This window comes from Plectropomus leopardus, chromosome 4, assembly GCF_026936395.1.
Source record: "Plectropomus leopardus strain MGB_pleo_1.0 chromosome 4, ASM2693639v1, whole genome shotgun sequence".
NCBI lineage: Eukaryota > Metazoa > Chordata > Actinopteri > Perciformes > Serranidae > Plectropomus > Plectropomus leopardus.
In genome coordinates, this window is record NC_142179.1 from 10,760,033 (window position 1) to 10,787,921 (window position 27,889).

At 38.8% G+C, this 27,889-nt stretch overlaps 1 protein-coding gene across 1 annotated transcript in view; it reads right to left on the reverse strand.

Annotated features, from left to right (window-relative positions):
* Positions 1–2,010: 2,010 nt before the first annotated feature.
* tmem8b (transmembrane protein 8B) overlaps positions 2,011–27,889 on the reverse strand; it is a 55,440-nt gene continuing 29,561 nt past the window's right edge. The window contains exons 7-13 of the mRNA XM_042488716.2: positions 25,994–26,090; positions 24,852–24,975; positions 20,370–20,512; positions 17,623–17,801; positions 15,267–15,413; positions 8,721–8,837; positions 2,011–3,561 (exon numbers count right to left, since the gene is read on the reverse strand). Coding sequence (XP_042344650.1) covers positions 3,226–3,561; positions 8,721–8,837; positions 15,267–15,413; positions 17,623–17,801; positions 20,370–20,512; positions 24,852–24,975; positions 25,994–26,090 — 1,143 coding nt within the window. The 3' untranslated portion in view covers positions 2,011–3,225. The remainder of the gene's footprint in view (positions 3,562–8,720; positions 8,838–15,266; positions 15,414–17,622; positions 17,802–20,369; positions 20,513–24,851; positions 24,976–25,993; positions 26,091–27,889) is intronic.

Below are 27,889 nucleotides of genomic sequence, written 5' to 3' on the forward strand. Positions count from 1 at the left end.
GTACAGCTGAGTACTAAGACTGAAAAAAAACAGAAAGAAAGCTTATAAACATCCTACCACCTAAAGACCCTGATAAACACATCATGTGTAGTTTGTTGAACCTGCACAATTATTTATATTGTTTAACCAAACAGTTATATATTATTCAACCACAACAACATATAAAAACAACAAGTTGTGCTGGTCAGTCAGGCTAACTGTTTCCCCGTTTTCAATCTTTTAATGCCACGCTAAGCTATTTGTTTCCTGCACATAGCTTCAGATTTAACAGATACATTTGATTTGTAATGCTGCAATCCATTGCAAGTTGGAGGTCGATAATTCAGAGTTGGTATTCCAGACTTACAATCGAAGCGCATCTCAGTTTGTCTGCTAGCCAAAACATGGACACCCCCACCAAACTTGGAAAGTCTCTGAGCTTTAAGAGATGATCACACCGAGATGCATCGCGTCAGGCGTGACTGCTCCAAAATCGCTTAGAAGCACGTCTAAAAAAACAGCTGGGAGTTCCACTGAAGCAGGGCTGTGTGCACGTGGCCAAAAATGACATTGATGAGCCGTGCAACTCCGCGCTCTGAGTAGAGAGGTTAAAAATATTGTAACTTTTCTGCACGCCCAAAAGCCACCAGAAAAAACACAATGCACAGCAGCTAGAGAGAAGCGCCCAACAAGCGTCTTGTACCATAGGGAAACAATGGTTTTGCTGGCGAAGCTTCTCTAGTGATGCGTCTTTACAAGTCAACTGTCTTGCTTATCTTTGCTCATTCAAATAAAGTACAACAGCACAAAAGTTTGTAAACCGCTGTCATACAGTACAAATCACAACAGCTGATAGCATAACATTATTGTGTGAATTGGGTTTGTGGGGACGGAGATACACATGCTTGCAAAGACATCGACTGAACACAAATCAACTAAATGGAAATGGCAGCTACAATGTTGTTCCAGACTGAATCACAACAGAAGCACCATGCAAAAGACTAGAAAGGATTAAAATTGATGAAAAGGTCTTTCTGCTTGGCGCACTATGTGCACCGCCATGTTGCTGTGACATCACATTATATCAGCCAACTTGGCCTTAATGGATCTTGCCTGAGTTTCCGACTTGAATGACCATTTTCTATGTTGGAGCTCATTTCTTTCCAAGTTCTGAGCAGTTCTGGATTGCAACATATAAATCTTCTCATCCAACACTTGGTAAGAATGCAAAGAAGCACATTCCCCAAAATTATTCCCTTAAGACCTGTGTTTGTTTTTTTAGCCATGCTAGGAATCAACAGCTCTCTTATGGCAATGTAGGTTGATCAGTTCGTCCATCATGTCGTTCCAGACTGCAATTACTCAGTAACAATTTGATGAATTGGGTTAAATTTTATACGAATATTCAAGGTCCCCAAAGGAGGATTTCTACGTTCTTTGGGGAACCTTCTGGCTTCTCCTCTAATGCCACCAGCAGTCTAGATTTTCTCATATCTTGTAAATATTTCAATACTGAATGGATTGGTGCTCAATTTGATAACGATAACCATAGTGTCCAGATAGGGCAACTTACTGACTTAGATGATCCCCTGATGTTTTCTGTGGTGCCAAAATTAGCTAAAAGATTATGTTTTTAAATTAAATTTTTCAGGATCTACTGGATGAATTGCTGTGAAATTAGGTAAACACATCATTAATAATCATTAATCAATAATCATTTTTGATCCACTGACCTTTCATCTAGTGCCATTATTTGACCAAAATTTAATTTATCCAATACTTTGGCTTATTATCAAGTACATGCAAAACATAAGACATCTTCATCAGCCTCAGATGTACTTAATGGTTAGACCTAATATGAAATGTCAGCATGCAAACATGGCAAACAGGCTAAAAATTATACCTGCTGCATGTAATTATCAACATGCCTGAATTATGATTGTGCACATGTAAGCACGTTGATGTAAACACTTATTTTAAATACACAGAGCATGCATGGAGCTGCTAGCACGACTGCAGACTCTTAATCTTGTTTATTGGTGTCATGTCAAGGCCAGGAGCGACTTCCAGTCTTTGCTTATAAAAATAATGAATTCTTTCATCTTTTTTTTCTTATATAATTTGATAGAAAAAGAATGGGCGTGTACACAGGATGATGAATACTTGGGAGCAACTGATGGATCACACCTAATAAGGCATAAAGCAAAGAGCCATATAAGTCTCTCATCCTTACATAAGAGAGGAGCAACATATCGACAGCATGCTCTGAAGCTGCCCTCTTACTGCTGCTCTGTAGGAGAATTATTTATCTCTTGCTCTATTCCTGGGAGGATGTTGTTGACAGCGTCTCATCTCACTGTCTGAATACCACTGGTTTCCATTAGGGCAGGAATTGCAATGTGATGTCTTTGTGGGAGATTCAGCACTTGAACTATATTTAAAAGCTTCGAAAGCAGAAGTAATACTGAGGCAAGAAAGAAAACATTTATTGTTTATGAATGTGGTGTCACACAGGTCCCGTCAGAAAAAGAACAGGGAGGTGAGGTCTTGGTTTGAGGTCTCTGAAATTATCCTGCCTCCCCTCTTCTCTTTCAACAGGCAGTTGGACTTTGGAATTGTTCCCGTCAAGAATAATCTGCACATTCGTGTAAAAGCGATACATTGCAATTGCAAAAGACAGTCTAACATTCCACATGACAACTAGGTTTTACATTTGTGATGCCCACTGTAGTTTATATTGTTATAAAAATGTACAGAATAACATTTTTGTGTCTCAGTGCAAAAGATATATTTGAAAAGAATTTCAGAAAAGCCGTGCCCTTGATAAATGTCCCCCCACATCTCCCCCTGATCTGTGCCCCAACAGTAAAATAATTGGCCTGTTTACAAGACCACCAATAAATAACCAACAGAAGCAGTTTTACAGTCACCGTCAGATAGCAGCAGTGTTTCAGCTTTGACTTTAAATACATATTCACAAACAACAGTGTGTCACTGTACACCCACAATTCATCAGAACAACTTTAACTATAGATAATAATAATTACAGTTGTATTGATAGTAATTACCATGACAATAACAACCAAAAAAAAAATAAAAAGAAAGAAATTCAATGTGTCACATCTGCATTAAAGTATTTACATTGCTTTTTCAAGTTCTGTGGCTTAATTTCCCGTGTGTGAATTTCCCAAGTAAAAGAAGGCAATGAAGTGTCTGTAAGGTAAAAGGCTGGGAGTGGGGAGTTCATCAGCTGGTGCAGATGCTGTTGATGGAGATGATGGCGGGGTCCACCAGGCCCAGCTCCTCGTGCTCGTTAACGCACAGCTGATAGCCGCAGCCCCGCCTACGCTTCAGCGGGGTCACCTTGGCATCAGGCTTGGCGCGAGGCGGCAGGAGGAAGCCCACACTCCCTGCGATCAGCATGTGCCAGATGCTGTGAATGTAGAAGTAGTTCTCCTCCGTCTCCACGAAGGCGTAGAGGGCCACTGCAGACGTGGCAATCATGGTGCCCGGGAAGAGGAAGAAAACCCAGCGCTTCCAGGTGGGCGGGTAACAACGCCGCCGACGGATGGTGCGCACCGTCTGACAGGCCAAGAGATAAAATGGATGGATGGATGGATGGATGGATGGATGGATGGGTGGGACAGGACGGGCAAGATTAGTAAATACCGAGAAGGATTTTAGTTATGCGCAGAGATGGGAGCAAGTCATTATTTTGCAAGTCAAAAGTCTCACGTCTTTGCACTCAAATCTCAAGTCAAGTCAGAGTCCTAAATTTTGAGTTTCAAATCCTCAACAAGTCCTAGAGTTCTTCACCAAACATATAGCCACTTTAACAGCAGAGTAATAATATAATACATTTTATTTTTAATTTATGCTTTTTAAAATTGTATTTATTCAACCTCTTCTCAAACCCAACTCATCAAAACCGACATTTGATCAGTGGCTCGGCAGTGTTAATCCAACCGCTTGCTTTGTTTCCTAAGGAAATAAACCTAAAAACAAAGTTTATTACCTATGTTGTAAGTTTATCGTGAAAAAGAGATGATGAATGTAATGAGTGTAAACTGAGCTGCTGTCCCTTAACAAAACTTAGACAGTAGGAGTACCTAGCGTGTCATATTTTTTACGTGACGTGCCACTGACAAAGAGTCAGTATTTGAAGGGTTGGTAATGAGAATATGTTGCTGTTAGAGCTTTTAATTGAGTAATTTTTTAAAGAGAGATAAATTGCAGGATTTCAATATTTAATCTCGATTATCTGATTTTTTAATCACAAGTTTTGAATTCTATTATTTTGCATCACAAAACAGGAAGTCCATATTGACAAGGTATGACAATTCTTAGCAGATTGTCTTGATTAGGAAGTAAATAACAGCCAAAAATTGCATGGGACGAGCATAAAGTGGGCATGTCTGTAAAGGGGATCGTCATGAGAACCAACAGAGCCCATTTTCATTCAGATACTGTATCTTGAGGTCAGAGGTCAACAGACCCCTGTGAAATCACCATGCCAGTTTTTCACCAAAATGTACCCCAACTTTGTAGAATTATTTGGCCCCTTTCTGAAAAGCTAGCATGACATTGTTGATTTCCTTGATTCCTCAGGTTTTTAGTTTCATATGATTTTCATCACTCTAGCTTTAAAACTCAGCAGGATACAACCTCTAAAAGATGAAAAAGTAGAGCCGGTGATTAACATCATAAAAAAAAAAAAAAACGTTATGTACAGACCTTAATCGCATCGCATTGAATGTGTTAACGCTGACAGTTTTATTAGATTTTAAATTTGATTTATTTGTTAAAACGTGCTGGAAGTTGTTTTGTCTCTGTCTGTAATGTTGACCCACATGTTTTACAGACTGCAGTTTGTTTTTTTGTTGACCATCATGCAGTTTTGTACGCGTGAACAATGTTATGTTTGGTTTCATTTTTTTTCCAACTGGCGCTAAGTGACGTAACAATACATTAACATAACTTCTTTATAGCTCTATCCTGCAATTTGATTGCATGCTTTCAGATTGGGACAGCTGGGATAGACTCCAGCCCCCCCGCGACCCTTACGAGGACAAGTGGTTACAGAAAATGACTGACTGACTGGCTTTCAGATTGGTTCAAACAAATCATCTGAGGAAATCTAAACTTTCTGGGAATGAATAGCATGAGGATCACTTATGGCAGTACAGTGCTGAAACCGAAAGGTCAACACTACACATTGCTGAGATATGGGAGGTGTGCATAAAACATAATTCCAGCATAACACAGTGTCTTCGTGTCTTATGCTAGAACCTGAAAAAAACACAATGTGCTGGGCTTTTTTTCTGTAATCATCCTCAAATTAAACAGCCCTTTCCAAGAAACTTGCTAAGAACAGTTGCATATCAATAGCTTTCCAGAATTTTTTAGGAGACTCAGGGACCAATAAAATTTTGCAGTTTATTTCTTTTACAATTCATCTCAAAGGCCCCGGTGTTTAATGTTCTTCTTTCCTTAATTTAATGAACACATTTCATGCAGAAACAGGATATTGAAGTGGGAGATCACACAGGGAGCAGTCATTCAAAAACGACACCAATGGGATTTGAGTGTGGCGAGCAGCAGGCAGTTTACTTTGATTGGAGGAACAGAGGGACGGGATTCTTCATAAATCTCCGTTGGCTTTATTGTCTGGAATTTGCATTCCCGCCTACTGCTGCTGCATAAAGTCACTCACAATGATCATCATCAGCAGATAGATCTTTTAAATTGGCCACCAGTGATTGGCCAGTCTCTGCTTTGGCTATTTTGTTATTTATGCTCATGTTCTGTTTGCCAGTGACTGTACATGATGACTCTCAGAGAATGTGCTCAGTCTTTGTTGAACATGCCGCACAGAGAGACTTGGACGTTTAATTTCGTTTCTTCCTAAACAGCATTTAGAGAGTGCTTCATTATTGAATTCAGTCTCTATTTTCATCGCTTCATAAACACTGATTGCTTGCATTAGACTTTTTTTCCCAAAAAACATTACCATAAAGAATCACAACATTCTCAAGGGAAATGCAAGCCATTCATGAATGACACAATTAATTACATGTACTCTGGCAGTAAAATAGCTCTGATTGAGTTATTATGCTGTATAAATTTTAGGTTGAGAACTGATAATCAACATAAAACCATGTGGAGAGAAACATAAAATGTGTTGTTACTGCTTAAGTCCCCTTGGGTGTGCACATTTTTCTGGTTAAGACAAACAGTTTCCAACCAGGCTGATCCTTTTATGCACAAGTCAGGGACCTCATTTAGTTTGGAGGGTTAGGGATATTTGGCATTGACAGATTTGAACTTCTCCCCTCCCTCTTACTGCTCATGACACCTCTGCAAAGCAGCAGACGTTCTGTGCCCTTCACTTGACTGATCTAATTCGGTTGTGTCTGGGAACATTCAGAATGCCAGGCTTTGCAGAAACATGACAAGTTGAAATGAAAGGGCTCTTGTTGAAAATGTGCGGAGCTCAAACTCAGAGGTGCAGCACTGAGAGAGTGCTGAAATGCAGACATACGCTATTGAACAGCTGATAAATTATGAAGTGTCACATAATCAAAGCATGAGCTCAGGTTTATCTTTAAAAACTGCAAAATTAGCATAAGATCCAAGTGACTTTATAAGGAAAAGTTGCTGTGCTGAGTATTGTGGCTAGTTACTGTGTGCTTCATTGCCATTGGAAGATCAGAGATTTCGTCTCTCTAGCCTCATTCCTACTGCACAAAAAACCCGCTAACACCTGCTAAAATCTGGCTGTTTAATGCAATGGGAAACCGTACAATAGGCATTCACACCAAGGTCAAATGACTCTGCAGTGGTCACATGTTCTTTTTATTGCCCCCAGCTCCGATGGGAGGACAACACCCAGGTTAACACATTAATTTTAGCCCCTTAACCAGTGAGATGCAGTGACGCACCACCACTGATAACCATCCATCTCCTCCTAAGCAGCACTAAAATATCGATCCAAATTAGTCTGCAATGAATTTGAAAGAGAGACTGAATAAGAGATACATAAAGAGACGTAACAGCTATAAAACTTCACAGAATAGTGTCCATGCTGCTTTCTACTCTTTACCTCTTCTCTGTTCCCTCCGTGACATTGAACGTTCACACCAAGGAACAAACCAAAACAAAACAAAAGGCACACTTATCTTTTGCAAAGCCATGCACAAGATCTGCTCTCCTGGCAATGGTAGAGCAGTCAAAAGCCTATTTTTAGTGACTTTACCCGTGTTTGAAAAACCAGCATACACGTGCTTATTTTGGTGGGAAAGGGCTATCTGTTTCAGTCATTTTGACATCGCACAAAATCTGTGTGTACTTCCACTCTGTAGAAACTGTGGCAGTAGACCATAATATTTGCATTTTACATTTGTCAAAAAACATATGTCAGCAAGCCATCTATAATTGAATTACAAATGAGCTAAAGCCTAAAGAAAACCAGCCAAACAGTGGAAGCCAATGGCTTTATGTAAATCTCCAAATACACTTACATTTGAATGACACAGTATAAATTCTGAAGCGCTGTTGTTAATCTCAGAAGAAAAGGTCTATGGTAAAATATACTATCTCCTACCTTTGGTGCTAAAACTGGAGGGTTTACATGGTGGAATTAAACAATACTTCATCTTCCACCGTTTCTGTAGGATCCTCCAGCTCACAGACAGATAACTCTCAGAGCTACAACTCCCACACTTTATTCAAAGCAAAGCTTTCTCCAAGGAAGCCACAAACCTTGTTTTCAAACTCATGTCAGAGGTTTGGTGTTAAAGGCTTTTTTTTTCCAAGAACCTTGCCTGAAAGACTATTATTTTTTATCTTCTCAGTTCAGGGAGCACATTATGACTCGGAGAAGAGTCAGTGAAAGTACAAGCTGACTTATAATGGAACTACAACCCATGACTAATACCCACAGGCTGCAAAACTTTTAAAGCCCCTTCCATGCTAATGTAAAATAGCTTCATTGGTCAGAAACCCACCGTTTTTAGCCATGCACATGTTCCAGCCCCATGTTTTAGCCGTAAGCTTAAATGATGGATTAAATCCTTTTACACTTACTAGCATGAGGGACAATAGAGGGACAGTGTTGACACATTTCATCTGCATGTTTCAACAAGCTTGTCTATGCATGTCAAACACACAAGAGCAAAAATTAATCATCTTTTATCCTGCGTTCAAATCCCTTGTAGGCTAGCTGTTCAGACACTGTAAGAAGTAACATTTAAAGGAGGGAAAAAATATGTCCTCACCTCAGAAACACAAGATTAAGAAACTAATAATTATAATTTTGTCAAACAAAAAAATGCAGTATTTTACAACAAGCTAACTGAATTAAATTCCTTATTTTTTGCCACAATCCTTTTTAACTTCGAATGGTAATTACATTTCTTTTTTTAAAGACAATTTATTTGGCGATTTTGCCTTGTTTTGATAGGACAGAAGCTCGATAGCATCAAATGGGGAGAGAGAGGGGATGACATGCAGCAAAGGACCGCAAGCTGGAATCAAACCCACAGCCGCTGTGGCAAGGACACGGCCTTTATTTATGGGGAGCCTGCTTTATCCACTGAGCCACCGGATGCCCCAAATGAATGGTAATTTCTAAATGTGGCAGCAGCTGTTTTCAAATACAAGTAAGCTCATTATGGAGTAAAGCCATTTTTTAGCTGTAGGCTACTGGTCTATTGTGCAGTAAATATATAAGTTGCCCTTACCCATGCCACGGCCATGATGCCCAAAGCAAACAGACTGGGTCCCAGCAGGTTCCACAGACCGTGACGGTCCAGCTGCAAAGCCATGGACAGAGACATTGCCCCCAGCAGATACAGCACCTTAACAAAAAAAAAACAAAAAAAAACACATGGATCAATAACAGTCCTCCATAAACACCACTGACATTGTTACATCCCCAGTAAATAACAAAATATTTCTGTGGTCAGGAAACAGCAGCTTTTGGAGAGAAAAATACTGTCAAAATTTTAATTTTCTCCCCACTTGTAAGAAAAAAATTGTGACAGAAGCTTTGCAGTTTTTTAGTAATGATTGACAGTTACCAAAACACCAGGAGGCAATTTTCACACACTGATAGTGAACATTTTATTTCTGCACCTGTGTCCTATTTTTTTTTTTTGTTTTTATTGTTTTGGGTTGTGAGAGTTCCTCTTTTTCTAACACAGCTGGCACATTCATGGAGGTCTAGTTTAGAACTGTGTTGCTGCAGAAAAAAAAATCTTGAATGTATCACAAAGTGGCAGGACTGTTGTAGTGTTTAGGGTGGAAGTCAGTACATGAAGAAAAATGAATACAGTGAAGGACTAATATAATTTGTCAGCATTTATTTGGTACAAGTCACTACAATATTGCTCTGTGAACCCTCACTTGAAAAGTGTGAACAGTTTGTTGTGTTTTAAGTTGTTATGTTAGTATGTTAAGAAGCCAGCTATGTAATTTGTAAAACTTTATTTATTAACAGATAGGACTGGAGATTTAATTTTTTTTCATTATTGTCAATAACGGTGTAAAAATCCATAAATGTGGTTGATATATTGATTCAATGATCAATGATCCGATATCACTGATGCAAAATGAATAAATAATTCCATGTAATTATTTTTAAGTTATGCCTTTATTTTGAAATTCCCATGGTTCATCTGTGTCAACATCAAACAGTGCCAGCGCCAGGCAGATAATGGCATACTGCCAAGAAAAAAGACAATGAGGATATTTTACTCCACTTATAAAAAAAAATCCGCAGTGTGGATTTCAGAGAATAGATGGATCAACACACAAAGCACATGCAAAGATATGCAAGTAAGGACATTACGAGATAAAATACTGAGGAAACACATAAAACCTGGCAGGGCATCTCACTCTGCTAACTTTTTGCTCTCGCTATAGCAATATTAGCTGCTCTGTTTCAACAGCGTGAGGCTGCCAGCTGAAATTCAACCATGCTGTTCTGTTGGTAGACATACAGTGATTTAAACCAATGTAGAGTAAGAAAAAGTATAAATAACACATCCACAAACAAGTCCACGAGCTACTAAGGTAATTTATGAAATTTTAGAGGGCTTGAGCTATTAATAGTGATCAGCAAAAAGCAAGCTTTTTCTATGAGCCTTGATGGTTATTAAACCTAATTTTATACTTGAGTTAAATGTTTTTATTTAGTCATACTCCATGTCCTAATTGGTTGCAATGGGAGCGAGCATCAGTGACTAAATCAGTTCAATTGTAATGTTTGCAATTGGGATTTCCTAACTGCAATAACAATAATAAGAAAGGAAGTACTTGTTTATCTTTTTAGTGGTTACGTCTCAAGTCTGGTGTCTCTAAGCGCACAGCTGATAGGTCTGTGGTTTGTTTACATGATGTAACAGAGTTCTACATTTAATGGATTAAGTGTGGGCAGAAAGTGTCTAATGTAATGGGATGCGGCCTTATAGTCGGATGCAGCATGATAGTCGGATTTATGCGAGTTAGTAGAGTAAATTTAAAATATGGCCAAAAGCAAATAAGAAAGGATTGGCAGCTTTGTCTGTAGCACCTTGTGTGAAATGGACATAGTGATACCGTATTATATCGATCGCAGACCCCTGATCTGAAATGAATCGAAATCATATTCTGGCAGACTTGTTCTGTTCTATCAGCATATAAAATGATTGTTGTCCAAAGGATTAACAAAATTTAATTTCCCAAAGAAACTAGTGATTTATACCCCTAATTGTCAACCAATACCATGACAGTGAATTGTTCCTTCCACTGATCAATTGAATTGATCCTGGTACTATAACCTAATAATGCAACATGATCTCATCTACATACGGTCAAGCTATCCTCCTGTGTCAGTTGTTGATATTTGGATGCCGCAACCAAAGCTAGGATGTCAAGAAAAGCACATGGTTAGGTTTAGGACACCAGGCTCCCAGGTGACAGTCCAGGGTTTGTTGGACCTAAACACCACCCCTCCCACCCACTCGTCCAGCTCTCTATATTGCATTGTTACCAGCAGCGTTTCAACCTAATGACGTATCATACTGCTGCACCATGTACTGTATGGTCACCTGGCTGATGGGCGTATCATAACAGCGCAAATGGTTCAGGCTTTGTATCATACCACCACAATGGGCGACTTTTGGCGTTGGTGTTTGACGTCAAAATCACTGACACATCAGCAATATTTGACGACTTTGGGATGAAAATGGGCTAAATAACGTAGTTTTTGTACGTAACAAGTATTGCCTGTGTATTCAAAGCCTCATTTGGCTTATTCCTCTGTGCAATAGACCCCCACTGGCCCCACAATTGAACTGGGTCACATGTTCCTTCTTAATCATGAACACACACACACACACACACAAGTTTATATATGCATATGAAAATAGTCCTTGAAAAATGCATTTTTTTTGTCCTGTTTAAGTAATACAAAACTAAAATGCAGTATTTTAGGATTAACATATTTAATGAACAATATATCTGAGCTCTATTGTTGAAGATATAAATCTTCTATAGGAACAAATGGGCTTGGGGCACTGAAGTAAAAAAGTACTGAGCGATGGTTTACTGAATTGAATTTGTAGGAAATTGTGCCAACATTTTCCTGTAATATCAACAGCCACTATAAGCTGGCTTTCACAAAGAGCAAATCTGTGTTTTTGAAAAAGGTAAAAGCCTGCCATTATGTAAACATGCCATCAATTTAATATATAAGTGGGGAACAGCCAGAACATAAAGTAACTGTGTCTATTAAGTTTTGTAAAAGTGGAAATAAGTATTTCATATTGCTTGCACAGTAATTCACCATCTGAACTTCCTCAATATGAGTAAGAGCCACAATATAACAAAGAAACAAAACACTGACTATAGAGGCCCATGCTATAAATAATGCCACTTCAACTTTTTTTTGTCAAGCTCACAATTTGACATAAAGCCACAGGATATAAAGGAGATAAAGTGAGAAGGAAAAAAATCAATAAGCTGGGCTACACATGCTTTGGGAGAACTTATGCCTGTCCAGGATGCCTGAGGTCTGCATTCTTCTGTCTGAAAGGGAACGTGAGGAGAAATTGGGGATTTTTGAGCGGGCAAGGGATGACCTGTGCTGCAGGAGAACAGGACTAATTGGCACAAACCGAGGAGGAGAGGAGCAGCCTGGTGCAGCCCGAGGACTCTGCGCAGCAACAGTCATCAGTCATGCTGCAACACCGAATCATACAAAGGGAGGGGAAAACATGCATGTATACATGTATTCTATGCAGGCATGAATGCATGGGCGCTCACAGGCAGGGCTTTTGCTGTAATGAATTATTATCTGTCAGAGTGATGGGGGAGCCTTTGGGAATTCTGTTAGGAAGTCTATTTTTATCTGCTACATATATTTTCACGCTTACAAATATACAGTAATAAAGACTAACACTGGCTGTATGCATGTGTGGGCAGTGGATCACAACACGCCCAAGATTGGTGCTATAATATGCTGCGTTACAAGGGCCATACTGAATGCATAACATTTTTAATCATTTTAACATGTACATTCAATCTTGGCTTTTGGTAACAGTATGTGGTGAAGAGCATTAAAGCCCAACGGTCTACTTACGAGCTTTATGAGCGTTCAAACAAATCTCATGGTCATTCACAAAAATATAAGACCTTGGTGCTTCTACATCTCTTCAACATTTTAAATATAATAATTTATTCAAGTTGAAACCTTGTGTGTGTCTGCATTATTGCATGTGCTTTTACAGCTCTTTCCTCTGATTTCTGTGCAGCCTGCTGATCCACCTCTATGATTGGCTGCCTCCAAACTATAATTGTATAGTTTCACACAACCCTTTGTCCTTTGTCTCATAAATCTGTTACATTATGCCTAATTATAACAATAATGTTGAAGTTGGCAGTTTTTGTCAAACTTTCAGAATTATTTATTTTAAAACACTAATTAATGCATCATCAAATTTAAAATGAATAATTTTAAGTAATCTCTTAATTCAAAAGATACAAATAATATTAAATATATTTCATTATTTCAAAGGATAATTCTTTGCCTTGGTCTGGACCTTTGAAGCCGCCAGCTTGATGTATTGGAGTTGACTGATTCCTCTAGCATTGTGACATGAAACAGCGTTTTCAAACACTGAATGAGTGCCGTGAAGGGACTTTGTTAGCCAATCAGCACCACAGGCAGGCCTAATGCTTTAGTCAAGCTTTCATCAAGCTGTTGTTATAACAAAAGTAGCAATGTGTAGACAAGATAGGTGATGCTATCGATGTCATTCTAAATAGACATGTCTTCTCAATACTGCCCCACATCATAGTTTGTTTTACTTTGCTCTGCTCCACCCTTAAAACCGCTGTAAAACACTGGAATATTGATGTGTTGGCATGGCTGCGAATCAGTGTGGACTTAAAATGAGGTTAGATGCAGATGCATACATTGGTTTCTAAAGATTGGTTAGATTGGATGCATGCAATATTGGACTGAAGATGGAGACAGAGTGCAACAAGTTGACTGCTGTTCTTTCTAAAATCAGGCAAAATGATTCTGGCTTTTTTTTTTTTTGGTAATTTAGGTCACATTTTCGTAGTTGTCGCCATCATTCCTATCAGTATTATAACATTGCACCCACCAACTAATTACCTAAGCCTGGATAAGTGGACAGTTTACAGACGAACACACTGTTTCAACTTTGACCTAGCCACTTGCTGTAGCTGTTTCTTCTGTGCAACAGACATTTTAGGTGTGCTCACTTTCCAAGTTAAGCTGTTGAGATCATTTGGATACATTTTTTTGAATGTCTGAATGCTCATGTTTCAGGTCTTGTATCAGGATCACAGCAAGAACTGTGGTGAGAACAACTATCAGAAACTGCCAGAGGTCCAAAACTACACAGATGAGATCCAAGTTGTAATAAATCTTAATTATCCTTTAAATTGATCTATCAGATTCTGACCGGTGACCTTCAGCATGTTGAGATTCACAAATCACCTGAAGCAAAAACACCCTTGCCAAATGTTCTGCTGACATATTTGTGAGGACGTTTAGACCTTTGAAGGTCCGAAAGTCACATACACACACACACATACACACAGACACAGACACATACACACACTATCAGGTGCTCCCAGGTCCTTCACCCTCTGCTGCCGCTGCAGTCATGGACATAAACAAACAAACAAACAAACACAGAGATACACAAACAAACAAACATACACACACACATTGTCTCTCTCTAGTACACAAACACGCACAGCTCCACTTGCCAGTCCTGACATGTGCGATTTGATTAGTGACTGCGTACTGCAGCGCTCAGCAAAAATGAAAACTCTAGAGGACAGCAGATGTTCGTATAGTCTCCCTCCCTCCCACTACTCCTCCCCCTCTCCCCCTCCCCCCTCCCTCTGTCTCATTTATGGACACAGACCCACACACACACACACACACACATACACACAATTTCCCTGAGACTGCTTCATCTTGGTGTGCAGCCAGAGAGTGACCCAGGGAGAAGGTGCACCTGTTAGTGTTTACTGTTATCCGCCGCAATATGTCAACAACCGAAGAATTTAGCACCACGCCATCGCTGACTCTAACACACTGATCTTTTTATTATTAACTAAAAATTGAGGCATATTCGGTGCTCATGTATATCTCTCCGTCACAGCTCTACTTTTCAGTCATCTAATCCCTGTTTGCTTCAAGGTTTATCTCAATTTGTCGACCGCTAACAATGAGCTCGTAGGTGCTGTCAGGCTGCAACACATGACGGTGGACATATATTATGGTCCGCTCTCAGACGTCTGAATCACTGCCCACATCTAGCATTTTGTCCAGAAAATCAAACTTGCCTGGCATTGATCTTGTGAATTGCCACTTCTCCATTTAGAGACACAATCAAGCCAATCAGAGGCTTCTCTAAAGGTGGGGACTTCTGCTCCACATGGCCGTGTCGATGTGCCACTTAGCTTCAAAATGATCTCTATTAAATCATCTAATAGCCCACAGCTCCTACACTTTGTCATGACTTAATCCACTTGAACGCTGTGCCAGTAATGTAGTGTGCTCAACTTCCCATATCTAAAAACTCACAAGTTCTTTGAAGTGGAGGCAAAATGGCCATTCAGGCAGACCATCAGGACAGATGTGCCTACACTCACTGCTCTTTGCCCAACTACGGTTCCATTAAAATAGTCATTTCTCCTTTTAACAAGTCACTTGACTCTCTGTTAGGATAATATGGGTGGAACTACAGAGGGGCACCTACCTGTTTGATGATGGACTTTAGCCTGGCCATTGCGATGACTGTGACCCACACTGACATGAGCGACCCGAGGAAGTCACAGAACTGTAGGACATCATACTCCATGATGCAAAAGACCACAATACCCGGCTGGTCACATGCATGGTAGAACTGTGAGAGAGACGGAAGAAAGCGTGAGCAGTTTAACCAACAAGCAGATGTTTTTTTTTTAAAAAAAAACCATCAAAAACTGATTCTATAAAGTTATTAATTATCCAATTCTCTTTTTTTTTTTGGTGATGCTGTGTCTTAATTTGAATACATCTGTTAGTGCACCTCCATGTGGTACATTGTGTACCAGTTAGTGCGTTACTTTCAACAGGGTAGTCTTATCTCAAGTCAAACACAGCTGTTGTGCACCAACCGGGAAAACGATCAAATTATTTGACTGCTTGTCTTCCTCTTTTAAATGACAAATTGCAACCAGACAGACCACTGCTGTTAACATTTGATCATGATTCTCGCCTGCTAAAATATCTGCTGACTTGTTTATTTGTTTACTGGAGCAACCAGTGCCACTGCAACTTCCTCTGCTGCCATTTTCGCAAGTTTGGTGGTATTTTGCCTTCCACTTCACTGCCAAGATGGCAGCAATTGAGGGTGAGAAGTGTCCAGAGTTCCACACTTAACTTTTTGACTGTTATGAGTACACCATCTGAATACTGATACTGCTCTGCACGTATGCACTCAGAAACGCAGGTGTAAGCACAGAAGAATGCAAACTGAGACACAGTATTTTCTCACCTGAGAACAGCTGACACACACACTATTGTTTGATGAGCTGAATGTTAAAATAGGTTATTTTAGTCACCACTGTCACATCCTGATTCCATTCTGACAACATCTGCGTTTATGTTTGTACATGCAATAATAGTTTCTTACAATTATAAATTTGTTGTTTCTGTATCAAATTGATAAAAATTGTTTTCAAATGTTATTCAACAAAAACTATGTGAATATTAGATATCTGGTTTGTGATTCATCTAGTCAGTGTCTTGAGAGAGCTGCATTTTTTAAGGTTCAAGTTGGACTGACTAAAGCCTATTATACTTGTCCTTTGCAAAGAAAACTTTTAGAATATTTCAAATCTTTCAGTGTTTGCAGCCATGTTTGCTAGCTTGAAGTCTTTTTTTTTCTTGCTGGCACCTTGCTTCCAAGAAGCAACCACTGGGGCTAAAAAATGAAACTAATAGTGATTGCCAAAAGATAGCAGTTCCTCTAATGGCCACTTGAGGCTGACTCCATCAAGCTGCCAGGAAGAGCCCCAGGCTCTGATGCAAATTTTACATAGTGGCCAAAAGTGGATTTACACCCTCAGGGTCGTCACATGATGTCTACTGCTTCAGAAGGACTTTTCCCCTTTGACTTACATTGGGAACGAAACATCTGTAAATCAGTGGATAATTTTTCTGAGCATCAAAACCCTGCGGAACGGCTCATTTCACTATCTAGATTTAAGCCATCCAGTCGGATTAAGTTTGGAAGTCTAAAAGAGCTGCAAGATTACATTTTTTAGACCACCAGTAAAGCTAGTGAAGCGCTAAACCAGAAATCAGACGCTCCACTGGCATAAGTTACCCGCTCGCACACTCCGCGGTGCTCAGCCACCGTAAGTCTCTGTTGCGCAAGCCTCATGGGTAGATCTGGGTATTTAATACCTGGAAAAAGAGCTATTTTTGCTTCATGCACCAATGAGCAGCTCTCATATGAATGAATGAGGCCCCGCCTCCATGGCTGTATCCAGACTTTCTTTAATACATCCATGAGCGAGTCAGTCCCCATAGACCCCCATGTTTAAAAGCTCAACTTTACAGCAGAAATAAAAATGTTAGCCTCGTACAAAAACGGTTTTGGTCTCCATATCTAATTTTAACATTTATGACAACTGTACAGTGGTTAATTAGTTTATAACATTATGTTTAAATTTGATCAATGTTTAAAGTTATGCATAATTAAGGTTGGGGCCACTTTGCAGGTTACTGCTACCAACTGTCTATCAGTAGAACATAAGGAAACCAGTAGCAGGAATGTATATTGTGTCACCCCTCTGCACGATAATGTTGATGTGCGGCTTTGTGGTCGTACACAATACAAATAAAGCATATTTTAACTTGCATTTATAGTAAAAGTATCAGCTGTGTTTACCACTTCTATCACTGACAGAACATTCTAGTTTATCTGCCGATGAAGCAGCATTGCAGCTTTCCAATTGTTTGTGCTTGTATCAGACCCAAATTTATTTAATAGGTCAACTCTGTTTTTAAATATTTTTTTTATAGAGGACAGAAAACCAAAACAATGTTTTTTGGCAGTCACTCACAGTGGAGAAGAACATGGTGAAGATGTAGACTGATGCCTCCAGCAGGTAGTGGCTTCGGATGGCGATGGCCACAGGCGGGACGAACATCAGGTTACTGAGACAGAGCAGCAGGGTGGAGAGGAGCTGGAAACTGTAGGAGTAGGCCTCCGAATTGTCTGTGCAGCCCCAGCCATCCCAGCCTAACACACACAAGCACACACAAGCGCGCGCGTACACACACACACACACACACACACACAAACACACAAAGTCAGTACTGCAATATTGTATCAACTGCACTACTAATAAAATGGAGCTCGAAGAGAGAAGAGAGCTTTTGTGCTTGCAGGCTCTTGAAGTTTGGAAAAAGTTGTAAAATACACAGTATGCAATTTTCCACCACCAGGGGTCAACCAATCACAATATTAACAAAAGACGTAATGTGGGATAATGGGAGTTAGTTAAAATAATTGCTGCCTTTGTCATTAAACAATCACCATTGCCAATGAAAATCTCACTGACATGACTAGATATCTTCTTTTGTAGTCACTTTGGTACATTTTGGTCCCCATAGTTTGGAGCGGAGTAAGCGCTTTTGACTTTCACGCTACTCTTTGGTACAAGCTGCTGCGTAGACGCAGGCAGCAACACAGGGGGGGCTCTGCATGGTAAGGCTCTGGGAAAACATTATGTTTTCTTCTCTGCTGAGAAGTGGTGAATTTACAGCTCACAAAAAGTTAATATGATACAGTCTCAGGTTCTTGTTTGATATCTAGTGTCAACGTAAAATGTTGCATAGTGCCAATCTGCCATTAACGCCATTAGCTTGTTTACATTATTACATGAATGCCGTTGTCATACTGAAGGTCCCGCTGAACCCCGCTCAAATTTTAAAAGCTTATATATATAAAAAACCTTGAACTGTTGTGTAATTATAAAAAAAAGGGCAGGAACTTGTGACTAAAAAACTCAGTGTGTCACTGCACCCTGAAGAAGGCACAAACCGACACATGTTGGTGTATGTTTAATGTCTATAGCCCTATGACTTAAAGGACTTCTATGCTTTTCAGACCATCCTGAGTGCCAGGATCTGGATCTTATACACCACAGTTTTTTTGGTTACAAGTTCCTGCCCTTTTTTTGAAATATTCCCTTTCATGAGCACTGGTGGTTTGAGGGACACAAGAAGTGCTCCTGTTGTCTTCCTTTTGTTGACTAATTATATTGAACAGCCAAATCTGATCTGACTGGCACATTCTGAGCTGGGGAATAGCCCTTCTGTGGAAATCCAGCTTTTTTGGCTTCATGTGCCACTGAGCATATTTCAAAGGAATCAATGGGGCCTGCCTCAAAGGCTGTATCAAGGTCTCTTTATACATACAAGGGCAAAACTGGGTAAAGGGAAAATGATGTCATTGAAAGGAAAATGAAATGCACCATTTCCCTAAAATAAATAAAAGATTTCTCTGGGTTTTAACTTTGTTAGAAAAATAAGTACACACATCAGCAAAATATATAACATAGGTCCATTAATTTTAGACATTTTTCTGTGGAAACCTTTGAATCAGTTTCAGTCTTTCTAAACTGTAAATAAACTTTAGGAATGTCATCTTACATCTTTTGTCTGATGGATGAGACGGAAGTCTAGTGTGGATGAATCAGTTTGTTTCAAAAAGCTCTTCCCTTTAGATTTTACAGTATCTCTTAAAATGGATAAAATATTTATCTCTCGACAAGATGAATGCTTCATCAGCCCTTTCTTATAAACAGGCATTTCTCTGTGAAAAACAGTCAAGCACAACTTTGTGAAGTTGTTTATCCTGTAAACAAAGGAGCCGCCTGGTGTGAACTCCCTCTTAGCCCCTCCCTGCTTTGCCACATGAATTGGATCTTTATCAAGTGGTGGATTGGATAAGACAGTGTGAATTAAATATTCGTGAGCACTGTTGAACAGAGGGTTTGCAGTGTGAGACGGGCCAAGGGCAAGTGCTGAATGCAAAAGTGCCTGCCAGGAAGCAGTCACACATATGAAGTATGACAATGAATTTAACTGAAGAGAAAGCAGCTCTGATAAAAGAAGATCAAAGGCAGGATTTAAAAAAGCCTCAGAGGACATGCTTTGTTTAGCTTCATAAGCTCATCTTTTATTGAAAAGCTGTTCATAATTAAGAGTCTGTTTTATTGGCTTATATTAGGCGATTAATACCGGGCCGCTGTATGACTCACTGGACAGCGGCGCGTACAATTTAATCACTGTATTGCCCGTTCAACTCTGCAAAGAGACCTATGCCACCCCACCTTGCTCTCTCCCATTTTCTTGTCACTCTGCATGATGTATTTTTCAACAAATTCGTAATTCTTTGCCGCAGTGATGACCCAATTTCCTCACAGAAAGTTTTATCTTATCTTGTATGCAAAAAAAAGCTTTTGACTGCTTAAAATCACTTCCAATTATGAATTAATGTTCAAGCTTTTAGCTAATTATTAATTACAGTTTAATAATTGAAGGCATTGTTGAGTATACATCATATTTGTACCATCATTTCTCCACTTCTATAAAACAACTTGCTTTCCTCTGCTTGTAACTGGCTTCCATAACTAGGTTCAGTCAATGAGCATGCAATTTGAAAATAAAGTGGATATTGAAATCAAATCAAAAGGTGACATAAATAGACATTGTGCACAAATTCAAATCAACAAACAACAAAGAAAAAATAACACATTGACAATACAATGCATGGCAATATATTTAATAAGTAAACTATTACCTGCTTTGCATTCACATGCAGCATAAAGGTAGTTGTTGGTACGCAGCAGCTTGCACTGTCCATACGTCCCACAGTCATTGATGCATGGAGTCAGGTATGAGCGCATATACACCTCGGCGGTGATATTGGTGCACGCCTCAAATCTGGAAAAGTCGCAGACAGGCAGAACTTAGAGCATGCAGAACATCACTGCAGTGCCTCTGTTAAATATAGGCACCTTTTTACCAGTGTGACAGCAAAAATGTGCTTCTGTGTCCCTTTAAAATGGATTTCAAGTGAAATACTCTACTCTCAAGATAAACCTTTTTTCATGCAGTTGTTTTTAAATGGCGGTGTCAGTATAATCTGGACTGAAACACCTCAACAAATGTGTCCATTTGTCTGTAAAGTGTGATGTTTTCTGTGTTTTGTCTTCTGGACAGCTACATGTAATTGTGAATTTGCCTTATATTTTATGTTCTTTGTGATACCTGCCTTAGGACTACAGAAGAAATTTAGCTGTTGTACTAATTTCAGCATATTTACAATGATGCGCTGATATGTATGCTGATATATCCCACTGACTTTGGTGATCCCCATAACCTTTTGTTTGTGGCACCGTGAGGTCCACATTTGTAGTTTTGTGTGAGATGTCTCAATAACTATTGGTTAGACTGCTATAAAATACAACTATCAGTCTATCATTTCTTCTCAGGATGAACTACAACTGTTCTGATGATCAGCTCACTTTTAATCTAGTATCATCATCAGGTCAAAATCCTCAAATTTGTCCAGTACTTTGTTTTATTGCTAAATATGCCAAAATGTATCAGTAGAATAGTTCAAACCTTCATGTATAATCTTTTACATACAAATCTAAATCAACATTTGAATGCTGCACAGCTTTTTTTGTTTTGTTTTGTTTGTTTTATTCTGTTTAAACTTGATATTTTTCTGCACATTTGCAGATAAAGATGAGGCTACACTAAAAGCAGTGGCTGAGTCGGATTGTTTCAAACCAGTGTGATCCAAACATTTCCAATGACTCCAGCGTGTCAGGTCAAAAACTCACAATTTTATTGAAAATGATAGATGTCATAATTTCCAAATTACTTTTTTTATTATTAAAAAAACAACCCTAACTTTTTTGATCCAATTAATTATTTTATTCAAACTGTGAATTTAGTTTGAGGAATTATTATTTATTATATTATTTATCTTTAGGGTGGTGACATCATTATATTTAATGACAGAGAATTAAGCTTTATTTGAAACCTCAATAGAAGCTTTTGAATGTAAAAAAAAAACAAAAACATTTTGGCATTTGGTACAGCCCTGCTTATCAAATGCACATCAGCTTCAGCTGTACTTCATGTTACTGCTACTTACCAAATGTTGCTAACATGCTAAATTAAGATTGTAAACATGGTGAACATTATATTTACATAAATATCAGTGTTGTCATTATGCGCATGTCAATTTGCTGACATTCACATTTCACCCAAAGCACCGCCAAATTAAAGTCTCTCACAGAGCCGCTCGAGAGTCTATAGACTCTCAGTCTTGTTGTTTAGTGTGCGCACTATGTCAGAGATCAAAAGGTCGTTTTAAGGGTTGTCAGATGTCAGACATCTTTACTCTGCCAGGCTTGTGCAATCTCTAGAAGCAATTACGAAAGCAATTTTCCACAAATTATGTCTGTGCTTTATAGACCAACGAGGAAGCCAGAGTTCTGCTGTGATAGTTTAACCTTCATTAAGTATCTCAATTAGGTACCTTACTTGGAATTTTTCACAATGTTCTCTACCTATAATGAGAAAGGAGTAAAGTTTTAATGTCGACATTTAATTTGTTTGTATTTCTATAGAACTATTTCAGACTAAAGATACATTATTAGTAATTTCACAGCCTGATGGAGGTTGTTGTTATGCAGTGAACTGTAGCGTACAAACTAACAACTACACATAAAGCTATACATAAATCATTAATCTCTGATACTACATCTGATAAGAGAAAAACCCTGTATATTTGTGCCTTCATTGCATCTTTTCTAATTGCTGTGTTATCCACCAGCCACAGAGAATGGAGCTCCAGGAGGTAACAAATATGTTTCCTTGCCTTCCCCCAGAACCCATTTTTTAATTGGCACAGCTGCTCACTTCTTAATCTTTAAGTTATATCACTCAACTTAATTGAAGCCTTGAAGAGCACCTTTCGTTCACGCTACCTCTTTTCTTCACTAACAAGATCTGATTAATTTAGCATGTGTAAATTTGCTGAAACCTAACACATAGCTACGTGAACGTTTTCCACATTTTCATACCTCAGCAATGCTCTCATGTGAGGATGAGACCATGTCCCGCACCATCTGTTATTATTTGTTATTCAAATTCAATTGGAACTCCCGAGTGGCCGGCAAAAAAATCTGCTTAATTTCATTCTGTTCACATTTTCGTGCCATTAAGGGTTTCGGCAAAACAGCTCAATCTGCTGAATAGCTAATACTTAGGAAATCATGAAAAACAGTGCATTGGACAACTTAGTGGAAACATTTCTCCCTCGCTCTCTTTGTGACATTTCTCACAAATGACTTTAAACAACCCTCGGTGAAAGAGTGTGCATCCATGTGTGCATTAATCTGTGAATGACGGTAGAGATAACAAGATATTTTTTTGTCAAGAAAAGATAAAAGGTGTGCCCTTTATAAAAAAACATGTGTAAGTGAAATGCATTATGGTCTGCTTAGCATACTAAAGCTGGAAAAATTATTATTTTTGCCTCTTTTACACTGAGCTTTTAGCTGTATGAATGGTGAACATTGGCACAAAATGACAAAGAAAGAAGCTCTTGTGTTTAAATGTCCAAATATGCAAATGTGGAAAAATGAAAAAATCTGCTTTTTAAACCTCAAAACAAAACATCCAGTTCATGTCATATGCTAGGTGTGGACCAGAGGCACATTTATGAAGCCAATCCTAAATTAATCTGCTCGGTGACAGATGGGAGAGGATGTGGCTGAATGAGGGAGGCAGCACCGTTTAAACAGTGAGCATGGTGTCTTCATTAGAGCACTGAATTATTCATTTTGGTAAACAAACTAGTGATTGTTATACAATGATGTTTTTTAAGAAAAACTGAATGTCCTATTTTGCAATTGTCTTCCTGTAATTGACAGCAAATGTCTCACAGGTTGCTTTGGGGCTCTGGGAGTAAGTCAAAGAATTGATTATGAGTCTGTCAAAAATTTATGAGCAACAGTCATTCAACTGGTTTCAGTGAATTCTGCTTGAAAATATTTTGGAGAGTTTCTGGGTTGTGTTTTGTTTCCATTTTAAAGGTCTAAAGGAAATAGTTCTGCACTTTGGGAAATACACTTATTTACTATGTTGCTAAGAGTTACGCAAGAAGATAGATAGCACTCTAAACATGAAGCTACTGCTTGCAGTTGGCTAACTTAACTTAAAATAAAGACTGAGAAATAGTTGGCTCTGTCCAAAGGTAACAAAATCCACCTTCTGGCATCTTTAAAGCTCAATAATTAACCAATATATGTTATTTGTTTAATCTGTATGGGGGTAATGGGTTAGTGTCTTTATGACACACACCAGGCTTTCAAATAAGTCCAATCTAAATCCTGCAGCAATACTTGATGCTGAGAGCAAATGGGGTAAAATGCAGAGTGGTAAAGTGTACGTAGGATGGAAGAAAGGGGGGAGAGGTGGTGAGTCAAACAAAACCGTACTTTCATCCTGGAGACTGCTGTTTGTTCTTCGTCAAACAAGAGTCACTGTCATTTTAATGTTTCATTATGTAATTCACATAATGTCGACTGATGTCATTAAAATGATGTGTTTAATTCACATTACGTTACTTAACATAAGAAACATATTTATTTCAACCCAAAACATGATCTTTTTGAAGTAATTTTGAGTCCTAAACCTGACTGAGACTATCAGAGACAACAGTAACAACATGTTTCAGCTAGAAACACTAAAACTGTGAGCATCACGTCACTACCAAATGCAGAAGCGCATGACAAAGCAAAGGTATTCTACGAATTGAAAATGGGTTGCCTTTTTATGCTTTGGCTTTTGTGAGGACTGAATGAACTAGATATAGTTTGGTTATAGTTTTCTTACAGCACCTCTGTAAGATATATCTCAGGCTATCTCTTGCATTTTTATAGAGCCACGCTAGCTGTTTCTCCATTCATGCTTAATGCTGAACTGAGTTGGCTGAGTGCTGGATATATCCTTATATTTAGTTTAGCCATGAGAATGGAATCTTATTTGAAGATCTCATCTAGAGAGTGAATATGCATATTTTACTGAGGTGTCAAACATTTGCTTTAAAGACAAGATTGGTTTTTTTTCATTAATATAGTTAATAATAATAGTAACACTTTTTTTTCATAATATAGTTGATTCCTGTTATCTAGTGAGCAGAGTGTAAGCATAAAGGATATACAAATATTTATGTATATGGCACCATTGCCCGTCTTACCCATGTTCAGTGGCACATAGAGAGCGCAGACTGAGATACCAGGTGCCTGTTTGCGGGTAGGGAATCCTCAGTTTGGTGATGTTAGCAGAGGCATTCAAAGAGAGGAAAAACCCTGCAACCGATTCTGCAACAGAGGAAAACAATGATGGAACAATGACCTGTAAACCAAGCTTTACACAGGAAAAAACAGCATTTGCGTTTGGATCATCTGAATAATATTTACATTCGTTCACTTCTGAAATTTTGCAGGTAAAACATTTGAAAGTGGTGAAATAGTGCTATCGAAATAATGGGAGAAGCTGAAATAGCAGTTGGAACAGAGTGCTGAATGAAGCTGAAGTTTAGTTTAAGTGTAAGCTGTAAGGTTAAGTTGAAGTAGCAATTAACAGTGCTGAAAGGAGTTAAAAATTCACTTGATATGTCAGCCGTGTGTAGGTGATAAATTGAGCTTGAAGTGTCAGTTTTAGTGGATTTTCTGATAGAAATTAGCACCAGTTAAAGTGATAAACTGAAAGGTGGTGTCATCTGAAATGTTAGTTTTAGTTTGAGCAAAAATGTTGCAGTAAATTGTGTGTGATACATCAAAGTTTTTAAGGGTTGGAAGTGTTTTTATAAATGTGTTATCATGCATGATAACATCGGGACATCAGCAGCAGCGGCAGATATTGGCTTTTAAAATGAAATATCGGAAATATCACAAACCTTTCTTTTTTTGACAAAGTGAACATGTACAAAAATCAACCATAACTTCAAATATTATTTTAAATTTTAAACACAATGAATGAATTACATACTTTGAAAAGCATTGTTTTTTATGTGTCCATCTGCTTGTGGGCCATCAAGATAAGCGTATGAATAATATGATGTTAATTCCATTACAGAAGAGACCTGATGATCACTTAAATTTGGTAGGGAAAAAAAGTGTATATATCAATACTGATATCAGTTATCGGCCAAATGAGTAGTTATAAACTGGCATGTCGCATATCGGCAAAAAATCCAGTATCGTTCATCCCTATTTTTTATTGTTCAAAGGTGAAGAGTCTTACACTTATACAGAAAAAGCAACAGTTACTTTCAGTATTCTTATGTAACAATAAACATTTTATTTAAATGGAGGTTATTTTGTCAATGTTAAATACCTGATTCACATTTCAGTGATGAGTTTTCCCGTAAGAAGAGCGGCATCCCGTGGTTCAGGCAGCCAAACACTGTGACATTCGCTCCTCTCAGCGTCGACTGCAGGAGGAAACACAAGCAAATGTCACCCATCCATCCAGCCATCAACCATCTGCTGCCATCACGCTGGTGAGCTAACACTGTCCATGATTACCTCAGGTCTCATTTCAGTCGCGAGATAGTAAACTTTAAAACTAACAAATCAAGTGAAACTGCTCTCCCCCTGTCTGCCCGAGGCACCTAAATGAAGATGTTGGCAGTTTATCTCCTTAAAGCATCAATTATACATTAACACGCTCAGGCATTAAAAAAAATCCTGGAGAATTATTCAAGCGATGGGAGCTGCATATGCTTAAACAAATTGGCTTATTCTACAGAGAGGTGAAAGGAGACCAGTACAGTCCAATTTGGTGTATCAGTAAAAGGACAACGGGAAATAGCAGCAATATATTAATGCATGTGTTCATAAAGTATCAGTGTGCACCCATGTGTTTCTAAATTCCTTCAAATATATTCAGTATCTCTGTTTTTGGGAGTGAAGAGCGTTGAAATGTTTTACAACTACTGCAAAAAAGTGTCCAACTAAGTTACAGTACCTGGAGCTGCTGATCAAAAATAGTAAAAGTGTTTTTTTTTTTTCAGATAAAAAAAACTTTGCAAGATACAGCACTTTATATTCATTTGCTTTGTGTCCAGAGGGAAATGCGCTTGGTGGTAGGGATAACTTTAGGCAATTATTTCTTGAATAAATAAGATTTCTATCACCCCCCAAGCACAAAATGAGCATAATGTATATGCAGGGAGTTGGCAAAGTTGTTGATTAATGCAATGACTCAACAAACACTTTGCCAGGTGCTGAGATTTCAGGCTTCCTAAACTCACCATCTGGCCTGTACTCTCTTGGTAGTAAGACTCAATCACGCCCACTGGCATTTCAAGATAGTCCCTCCCTCCTCCTCCCCTCTTCCATCCCGACTCTGCCCTACAGTTTGAAGATGAAGGACTGAATGAGAAACACTCGTGGATGGATTATCAGACGGACCAAACTGAGCTCAGGGGCTGCAGAGGGATCAGGAGGCCCCAAAAGCCAGACTCTTGATATGAATTTCAGAGTTTCTGGTTGGTAAGCTCAGTCGAAAACAGGGACGTAATTTAATGAGGGGACACAGAGGACATGTTCCCTGTACTTTTTTAAGAAAACAGCATTGGACCCCTACACTTTTTGCACACTAAGTCATCAAAGAAGAGTTAGTGCCTTCAAACTGAAAAAACCCTCCCAGAAATGTATTTGCCAATGAATGAAGATGATGTGTGGTAATTGTTCACATTTGAACCAATACCTGTACCTCAGATTCGGTACTGGTACCCACTGGTACCCACTGGTACCCACTGGTACCCACTGGTACCTTTTTCGGTACATTACTCTCTCTATAATAACAAAGCTGCAGTCACCAAGTGATTCTGCTCCTCTTTTCTTTTCTAGTCACACGTAGAACTAATATACCTTTTCCACCCAAATTCCACCCGGCATGTGTATGCAGGTTTTTTTAAACACGGGAAAATCTGCTAAAAATAAGAAATAGACTGCTTTCGCATTGCCAAAAGACTGGGGCTGTGTACATGGCTCTGCAGCACACAAGTATGCCCTTCTGTACTGTGGTGTGTGTGTGTGTGTGTGTGTGTGTGTGTGTGTGTGTGTGTGTGTGTGTGGTTGTTGTTGTTGTCAGTTCCAGGATTTAAGGACTTATTCCTGCACCATTCAATAATGACAGATTTATTCTCTATAAATACAATATTTATTTTCTATATCTATTTTTTATTTTTCCACACAATATAGTGACACAGTGCATAGCCCACAC